This window comes from Lolium perenne, chromosome 6 (genome assembly GCF_019359855.2).
Source record: "Lolium perenne isolate Kyuss_39 chromosome 6, Kyuss_2.0, whole genome shotgun sequence".
In the NCBI taxonomy this organism is placed as follows: Eukaryota; Viridiplantae; Streptophyta; class Magnoliopsida; order Poales; family Poaceae; genus Lolium; species Lolium perenne.
Genome location: NC_067249.2, coordinates 104,240,405 through 104,249,913, shown reverse-complemented (window position 1 = coordinate 104,249,913; position 9,509 = coordinate 104,240,405). Strand labels below are relative to the sequence as shown.

Below are 9,509 nucleotides of genomic sequence, written 5' to 3'. Positions count from 1 at the left end.
GATGACTGTAGTGAACAGTGGTAGGAGCTGAGACAAACTGACTCAGAATATGAACAGGATAAGAAATATTAGGACGAGTGACAGCAAGATAAACAAGACTCCCAACAAGATGACGATAACGTGTGGGATCAGGAAGAGGATCACCATCAGTAGGACGAAGCTTAACATTAAGCTCCATAGGAGTATCAACCGTGCGCTCATCCCCAAGAGCAGCACGAGCAAGAAGATCCTGAATGTACTTCTCCTGAGAGATAGAAAAGCCATCAGAAGTGGAGGAAACCTCAATCCCAAGAAAATAGCGAAGAGGACCAAGATCAGTCATGAGAAACTGATCACGAAGACGAGCCTTTACAAAGGCAATATACTCAGGATCATCACCAGTAATGATCATATCATCAACATAGAGAAGGAGAAGGGTGCGTCCACGAGGAGAAGTGTGAACGAAAAGTGCTGGATCATGAAGACTAGGAGAGAAACCAAAGCGATCACCACAGAGGCAAAGCTCTCAAACCAGGCACGAGGGGCCTGTTTGAGACCATAGAGAGAACGTCGAAGACGACAAACCATCCCATCGGGAACAGAATACCCAGGAGGAGGCTGCATGTAAACCTCCTCACTCAACTCGCCATTAAGAAAAGCATTCTGAACATCAAGCTGGAAGACAGACCAGCGGCGAACAGAGGCAACAGCAAGAAGGGTACGCACAGTAGTCATATGAGCCAGAACCAGCAGCGCCCGGCGAGGAAGAGTCTGGAGTAGCGAGCAGACCACGAAGACCCCTGAGAATGTCCTGATCAGAGAGTGCAACTGCAGAAGATCCTGAAGAGCCAGCCTGCTGACGATCCTGGAACTGCTGACGTAAACTGGGATCCCGCGTCCAGCAGGTGGAGGAAGTGTGGCCAACCTTGCCACAGTAGGTGCAATGAGGACGAGGGCGGAGACTCGGACCGCGAGGCTGCTGACGTAAACTGGAATCCCAAGCATCAAGCAGGCGGTGAAGCTGCGCTATCTCATGCGCAGAGAGGGGCGCAACTGGGGAGGTCGACGTACAATCAGGTGCCGACGAGGAGCTATCACCCACACGCACAGAGGCCACTAAAGGGGGCGACGGAGAGCAACACGCCGATGAAGAAAGAGTCGGCAAAGCGCGGTCATAACCACGTGAAGGGGCCGCGAAAGTCGATGTAGAGCGGCAGGCCGACATAGACGAAGTCGGCGAAGCGCGGGCAGAGCCGCGTGAAGAGGCCGCGAAAGTCGATGTAGAGCGGCAGGCCGACATAGAGGAAGTCGGTGAAGCGCGGACAGAGCCGCGTGAAGAGGCCGTAAAAGTCGATGTAGAGCGGCAGGCCGACATAGAGGAAGTCGGCGAAGCGCGGGCGGAGCCGCGTGAAGAGGCCGCAAAAGTCGATGTAGAGCGGCGGACCGACGTAGACGGAGTCGGTGAAGCGCGGGCAGAGCCGCGTGAAGAGGCCGCAAACGGCGACGAAGAATAGTGAGCAGTCATGCACGGAGGCAGCGGGCAAATACCAAGTACCGAAGGTGGGCCCAAAGAAGGGGCTGGATCAGCGGAAGACATAGCTTTTTTTTTTTTTTTTGCTTCGAACGGAAGTCAACTGCAGGAGATCGATCTCAGGATGTAGCGACCAGGCAGGAGGGAGATAGAGCGGAAGCAGCAGGGATGAGGCAGCTGGGATTAGCAGCAGGGAGAAATCGGAGCAGCAGCAGGGAGATTAACCACCACTTGATCACACGCGACGGGCGCAGGACGGCCGCACGGCCACGGGGCGGAAGCGGGCGATTTGAGCGGGCCACGATCGAGGGACGACGAAGATTCGGCGGATCGGGAGGCCTCGCGCGGGGCCAGAGGATCGAGGCGCCTGGATATCAAGCGGACGTCGAGCAGGCGGGCGGCCTCGAGCGGAGAGCAGGCAGCAGGCGACGGGCACGGGACGGGCGGACGGCAGCCGGGATCTCCACGCGCGGGACGAGCGGGAGGCGGCCGGAGGAGGGGCGACGGCCGGCGGGGAAGGCGGGCGGCCGGCAGCCACGCACGGAGAAGATCGGCAGCGTGGCCGGAACACGTACTAGACTAGAGGATCAATTATTTTGCTCTGATACCATGTTAGAGGAATATGCGTGTTGTATTATCAGGGGCCAAAGACCACAATATATAGTACATGTACAGGTGTAAATATGCAGGAAGCCCCCTAACATATGGGGAAACTACAATATACATATATATACTCTAACAACTATGTCCTTAACTATCAGTGAACTATGTCTTGATTATGTGTATCTCTTATGTAACTGCGTTATTATGTTACGCATCTTTGAATTATTTATTTATATATTGCCTAATTTTTATAATTATTTAATAAATCGGCTATATGGCCTTCGTACCTTCAGAGGTATGGATGCCTCCTGGCCATCAATCATGCGTAACCTCTGCATCTTCGCTGGCTGATTGTCTAGAATCTCGCCGAATTATTAGCTGCCGGTGGCATTCCTGCAATTCTTCGCAATGCCAGAACTCTTGTATAGGTGGTGGCCGCTCGCCAGCACAGCCACTTCTGTAACTACAGCTAGCAACGTCCTCGGCTGGCGACCATTAAAGACTGCAAAGGCAGACCCTCCAGTTCACGTCCGTATTTGGAGGCTGCCAAACTATAGCCTGTTGTCTCTCTCTCTCTCCCGCTAATAATAAGCAGCTTCCCTGTTTAGTCACCAGAGGTCAGAGAGAATAACAATCTACCTAGCTAGCTACCGAGAAAGGGGTCGACAGATCGATCGAGATTTCGTGCCAGCATGGATTACTGGAAGTCCAAGGTGCTGCCCAAGATGAAGACCGTCTTCGCCAAGAGCGCCGGCAAGAAAGCCGCCGTCGCCGCCGAGATCGTCAAGTCGTTCGACGAATCAAAGGTGCGTACACTCCGTGATCATTTCCTCAAGGTCCAGTTTGACGTATGATCTCCTGGTTATATCATCGGTTAACTTCTAGGATGGGATCAACGGTGAGTTTGAGGAGAAGAAGGCGGATCTCCAGCCTAAGGTCGTCGAGATCTACGAGTCTACTACTGCCGCAGTCAAGGTACGTAGTCAGTTCTTGGTCATCTGCTGATGATGCATGCATATCACACGTCCAGGAACTACTGATAACGATATGATACAACCGATGAGTTTGTTAAGGTTGCATATCCCTGCGTGTGATTCCTTTTGTTTAGCTCAACAGGCAATGCCATTGTGTGTGTACCCTATCCATGTGCCATATTGCCATGTCATAATAATAGATGGGCTGGTATCTTTGTCGTGTTTTAAAGCTAAGGAAGAATAACATAAATTTTGCGGATGTTCTATAGGTTCTCATCAAGGAAAAGAAGGTTTCCTGGATCAAGAAGAACTCTGCAGGTGTCACCAAATTCATAGAAGATCTGGCCAACATTGGTATGCAAAAGATTCTGAGCACCTGAAGGTTAACTCCAGTATTTGTTTTTGTGCTGATAAACATTGACGTGGCTTCAGATTTCCCTGGAGCCAAGCAAGTGAGCGAGGGCATCGCCAAGGTTGGTCCGGCCCTGCTGTCCAGTCCCCTCTTCGCGACCTTCGACAAGGTCGCCTCGCTGCTCCCTGGCGCTGAGGAGACGCACAGGGAGGCTCTGGCCGTTGTCGAGAAGGAGGCAGCCGCCCCAGAGGAGAGGAAAGAAGCATCCGAAGAGAAAGAAGGTGTGGCAGAGGACACAAAAGAAGCAGTCGAGACCCAAGTCGCCGTTGCTGAGGAGTCTATTTCTGTCGCTGCCGAGCCGGCCACGAAAGAGAGTGCCGTGCCGGCCGCTGACGCCGTTGCAGAAGCTGCTGCACCGTCCGAGCTGCAGGAACCGGCGAAGGCTCAGGAGGAGACGCCCAAGGCTTAGTTATGGTACCAGTCTCTCTACAACCATTCATTGTTCATGCATGCTTGATGATCTATCATTGTTCTGCTTCTCCTTTCTGTTTTCCCTTTTTGTTAGATTTGCAAGTCTATAAATTTGTCTGTACTCATATGTATGCATTATTGTGACATGTGAAGAGAGTATGTAAGACATCTGTAAATTACTGCATTTTTTTATAGGAAAAGCCATCACGACGGATTTTATTAATGAGGCAACATAGATACATCATCCGTTATTACATCCACGATAAAGTAAGGAGGATCATCAATCCAACAATCGATTGGGATCCCTCTAAATGACTAGCTAAAACTTGGGCTCCCAAATTGGCTTCCCCAAAACATGCGCTCAAATTATTGCAGTTTTCTTAGTTTCCAAGTATTTCTTTCTTCTTTTTTTCTAACAGAGGAATTCTGGTCTCTAACTGTCTGCGTCGGTCAATGAATATAGCATTTTTATTTCATTATTGAAGTTTAGTTCCAACAAGAAAATAAAACATGGATCACACAAAGTTGATGCAAAGATTAAAAGCAAAATGAAGCCCTGATCTGGTTATTTTCTATCAAGCTGTCAGCTAAAGTGGTTGTATTTCATTCTTATATGTTGGACAAGTCAAAAAATATGTTCTCACGGATTAACAGTTATGCCAATTATTTCGTGAGCCCATGTAAAAGTTATTTTGCCTGTAATTTGGTCATGTACCTTTTTCGTTTCTTTGGCCATGTACCGGCTTCTATTGTATGCTTTGTGCTCTACTGCACAAGTGTGCCTCGTGTGCTATGTTAGTACGGCCCACTTTTGTCGTGCACAATCATGTGGTGCTTTGGATGCCTAGTAGCAAGTATACAATGGATCTTGGTGACTACACGGATTTGAAGGACAAGATAAGTTGGCAACAAGAGGTACATTGGGTGTTCGAAAATTGCGAGGAACCTGTTCGAGATAAATTCTTCTTACTTAGCTTGATGTAGTAATCTTTGCTTTTATTTAAATATAGTTTCTCTATGCCAAATTGTAGCGCGTTTTAGTAATTCAAAAGTTATGTATGTTTAACACCTATAACATTAAATCAGTATTGTTAGAACAATTATGAAATATAATCCCATATAACATGTAGTCCCTCTGTTCCCGAGACTAATGCGTAAATATTTTTCTGGTTTTTCATATAAAAGAAAGGCGTGAGCGATGGCTAGGTGCGGGAGTACTGCTAACTAAACTCACAAAACTACCCCTCAACAATTTATCTAGTCTCGGCTATGAATTTTCGGCTTTCTCTAGTCTCGGCTTCTCCTAAAAAATTGCCAGCTGTTAAACATAGCGCATCCGCCCTTCCTTAGATTTTAGAGCACCGGATTTCTTGCGACTCGCTCGTGGGGTAGATGAAAATGATCTCTCACTTCGGCATGATTCAATCTTCTTCCCCAATTCAACTCCTCCTCTGGGTGTTTCCCAATTCCTATCTATGCTGCTATTAGCAATCTAAATCGAGGACGATGATGCGAGAATGTGTGGTCGCTACGCAATGATTGGCCGGGAGTAGTGTGTTGTGGGCGGCGGTGTTCTTGCGATGGTGGGCAAGCATCGTGTCCATCACGGCATGGGCGACAGTCATCCAGTACTGTGAATAGCACATTTTTTAGTGTTAGAACATTCGGATCAATTCAAAGTTTCAATGGTGATGACTTCTGCTCCGGACCGGTCCTTAGGGGCACATGCATGAAGACTTTCCAGTTGTCATCACACTACTAAGAAAACGCCTATAGATGGAAAACATGCTGCCCGCGCACTAGATTTCCCATGCGCCGGTGGAAACTACTGTCGGCACGCCCTTATCCCGCTCGCCAACGAAGAAGTCCTACTGCCAGCGCACTAGACCACGCTGCCATGGGGTGCGCCAGGGATAAGGGTAAACCAGGTCCGGGCAAATCAAATCAAATCAAATCCTTTCAACTACCCCATGTATTATGTAATCTAGTTTTAATGAAAATTTTAAAAAATGAATTTTGATATATTATGCAAAATGGCGTTATTTTTCGGTAAAACGGGATTTCTGGTTGCATACGACCTCTGATGAAAAACTTTTTATATCAAAATGTATCTACGCAAAATTTTCTAGCCGAATTCAACCACCTACGGTCGTTTTGATAAAAAAGGATTCGCCAAATTGAAAACATAACTAGGACTTCTCGGAGGTTTTAGATTTTAACGAAAAAATAAAAATTAGCCCAAACCAGCCCGCGGTCCTCACTTTCCCCTCTTCTTATCTTTTCCTCCTCCTCCTCCTACTCCGACGGACTCCACCGGTTGCTGCTCCATCAAACTCCTTCGGCTCCTTTTCTACAGCGACGAACGTCTCCAACTGCTGCACCGTCGACCTCCTCCACCTCCTCCGCATTGCCTCCTCCTCATGGCCTCCTCTTCCAACTATGGACACAACCTCCTCCACCTCCTCCGGCCTCCTCCACCTCCGGCCTACACCTCCTCCCACTCCTCGTCCTCCTACACCGGTGCGGCGACGAGACCAAGACCACAACCACGACGAACTCAAAGAGCCTCCCGCTGTTTGTAACTTGTACATCACGAAACCCTTGGCTCCGCCTCCTATATAAGGCGGAGTCGAGGGAGAAAGAAAGGATCGATTCATTGCCAACACAAGCCTAGTTTTAGCAGTCGAACACCTTTTCGGCTGAAACCTTCGAGATCTACTTGCCCCTCTACTTTCCGCGAAACCCTAGTCTACAACTTTTAGGCATTGACAAGTTAATACCTTGTCACCTACTACACCAGCGCAGAAACGACACCATAACCACATCTCACGAGATCTAGATCTAGATCTAGATTTGAATTTTTTTTGTTTTCTGGTATAACTTACCGCCGGTGCACTAGGCAGGTGCGCCGGGGATAACTCGCGTTACTGCCGGCGCTCCAGCTGGTGCGCCGGTGCGCTGGCGGTAGCTATTGCCACCGATATATTCCCACCGGCGGACGCTGGTGCGCCGACAATAACCATTTTTGGTGCACCGGCAATCCTAGTAGTGTCAATAACGCCACACCAGCTCTAGTGTGACAGTGGCACGTCGGTGGCTCTCTCTAGCAGGGATAAGGGTCGTTGGGTGGTCTAAGAACCTCGGTGTAATTTTATTATATTGAGGGTGCTTTTTAGTTCTAGTGAACTTCTATAATTGATCATGATTTTTTCTGTAGAAAAGAAGCTTGCCTGGGCTGTGTCCGTGTCCTTGAAATGACATCCGAGCGAGGCCACCAGCAAATTTTGGGCTTTCCCAAATAGGAAAAGATGTTTTAAAGAAAATGAGTTAGCAATCCGGTAGCTACAAGTGATTCAGGCAGATCCTATACACCGACCAGATCGGTCGCTACCGCGCGCCGCACCCCCCCCCCCCCCCCCCCGCGTGGTATGGGCCGGCCTGGTCAGTCCAGTTCGACTATTTTTTTGTTTTCTGTTTCTATTTCTTTTTCTTTTTTCCTTTTTCTTTTTTATTTTCTGTTTCTATTTCTTTTTTGTTTCTTTTATGTTTTTTCTTTTATGTTTATTTTTATTTTTGTACAAATTTAAAAATAGTTCAAATTTAGAAATTTTTTAAAATTGAAAATTGTTCAAAATTCAAAAAATGTTCAAATTTTAAAAGCGTTCAAATTTGGAATCCGTTCGAATTTGAAAAATGTTCAAATACAAAAAAATGTTCAAATTATAAAAGCGTTCAAATTTGATATCCGTTCAAATATATAAAGCCTTCAAATTTGGAAAAATGTTCGAATGCGAAAAATGTTAATTTTTGAAAAAATAATTTTACAAATTTTTAAAAATGTTCAAATTTAAATTATGTACATATCCGAAAATGTTCAAAATTCGAAAACAATTAAATTAAAATGTGAACATTTTTAAATTTCGAAAATTTCGAATCTGAACAGATTTGGAAATTGTGTTCTCCAATATTTTTTTTAAAGTTAGATATTAAAAAGAAAAATATTAACAGAAAAGAAACGACAAAAAACAAAGAAAAAACGTACCTACTCTTAATGGGCCGTGGCCCAACCCACCGACCTGGTCGCTGGGGTGTGCGGTGCACCGTACATGCCGACCAGGTCGGTGTACAGCAGCCCCCAGTGGTTCACCGATCCAGATATTCCATTCCACAGTTGGCTCGCTCTAGTTGTCGTTTGGGTGATCCAATGACCTTGGTGTAATTTTGTTATATTTATGGTGCTTTGTACTTCTTGTGAACTTCTACAATTGATCATGATTTTTTCTGTAAAAAATAGCTGTCTGGGCTGAGTCCGTGTCTTTGAAATGATATCCAAGCCAGCCCACCAGCAAATTTTGGGCTTTCCCAAATAGGAAAAGATGTTTTGAAGAAAATGAGTTAGCAATCCGTTCCATTCCACAGTTGGTGTTTCCTGGCCCATGCCAAATTGCACTACTAGAGCGAGCCCTATAGTGCTACGGCCCATTCCCAATAGGGACGGACGAAAGAAGGAACAAATGCAGACGTCCGATAGGGCAAGCCGGCGGTGGCGGCGCTCTAGTTTCTGGAATCTCCCCACCTCGCATCTCGCGCACCCCAGCTCCATTAAAAACCCAGCTCGCACCGTAACCCAAGACACTATCGAAACCCTAGCCGCCACCCTCCATCGAGCCACCAACCCCGCCGCACGCACTACATCGACGCTCCGAGGGCGTACGCCATGCAGCGCGCCGCCGCATGGGCCGCCCTGGCCATCCGCCGCTTCGCGTCGTCGGCCTCCCGACCTGCGCTCTCAAAAGCAGCGACGTCTCTTCTGCCTGCCACGGCACTGCTCAGCGCCGGCACGCGCTTGTCCCTCCAGCCAACCGCAGGTGCAGCGGCGGCGGCGCTGTGTGCCCGCCGCGGGTACGCCGGCGGGGCTCGGAAGGCGAAGGCGGCGGTAAGCGAGGACGAGGACGAGGAGGACGACGACTTCGAGGCTATGGGCAGCGACGGGGAGTTCGACGGTGACTTCGACGAGGTGGATCTGGAGGACGACGACTCCGAAGATTGCGACGATGAACCAGTAAAGAAGCGCGGGAGATGCTGACTCGGCTCGGTTGAGAGAAAATGTTGTTTCGATTGTTTCTCGAGATAGAGAGAAAAAGAAAGAATTAAAATAATCCTGCTCTGATTGAAATTTTTTACCCTTCTAGTTCACTCTTATGTGCTTCTTGTTTGGGAAGTAGAATTTCAGGTTTTGTGAGATTGGAAGTTGTAACATAACAATTCAGTCAGGTCGTATGTGGCTATGTGCTGCTGGGGATGCATGACTTGATGCGTTTTTTTTTTTTTTTTTTGCTAGATTGGAAAGAAACAGTACCATCTCCTCTTTTACGAATAAGACTACTTATAACGGAAAGTAAGAATGATTTAATGTGCTGCCTGCGGGGTTTTATCAACACTTTTGGAAAGTGATTAAGAATGATTTAATGGGGCTATTTGCATCTTTCCAAAGAGGAGAATTACCTTCTTCTATACTCCAAAGAAGGAAAATGATGTAAAAATTCAGCGGTACGGACCTATTTGTTTGCTTGATGTTAGCTTCAATTTTTTTCACTAA

At 47.4% G+C, this 9,509-nt stretch overlaps 2 protein-coding genes across 2 annotated transcripts; both read left to right on the top strand.

Moving 5' to 3' along the window:
* The first annotated feature begins 2,586 nt into the window (after positions 1-2,586).
* On the top strand, positions 2,587-4,133 carry LOC127307472 (plasma membrane-associated cation-binding protein 1). The gene is made up of 4 exons (XM_051338200.2): positions 2,587-2,919; positions 2,999-3,088; positions 3,357-3,441; positions 3,520-4,133. The coding sequence occupies exons 1-4, from the start codon at positions 2,806-2,808 to the stop codon at positions 3,906-3,908; spliced, it is 678 nt and encodes a 225-aa protein (XP_051194160.1). The 5' UTR covers positions 2,587-2,805; the 3' UTR covers positions 3,909-4,133.
* Positions 4,134-8,444: 4,311 nt separating this feature from the next.
* On the top strand, positions 8,445-9,228 carry LOC127309552 (uncharacterized). Its single transcript, XM_051340360.2, has one exon. The coding sequence runs from the start codon at positions 8,628-8,630 to the stop codon at positions 8,994-8,996; it is 369 nt and encodes a 122-aa protein (XP_051196320.1). The 5' UTR covers positions 8,445-8,627; the 3' UTR covers positions 8,997-9,228.
* Positions 9,229-9,509: the final 281 nt, after the last annotated feature.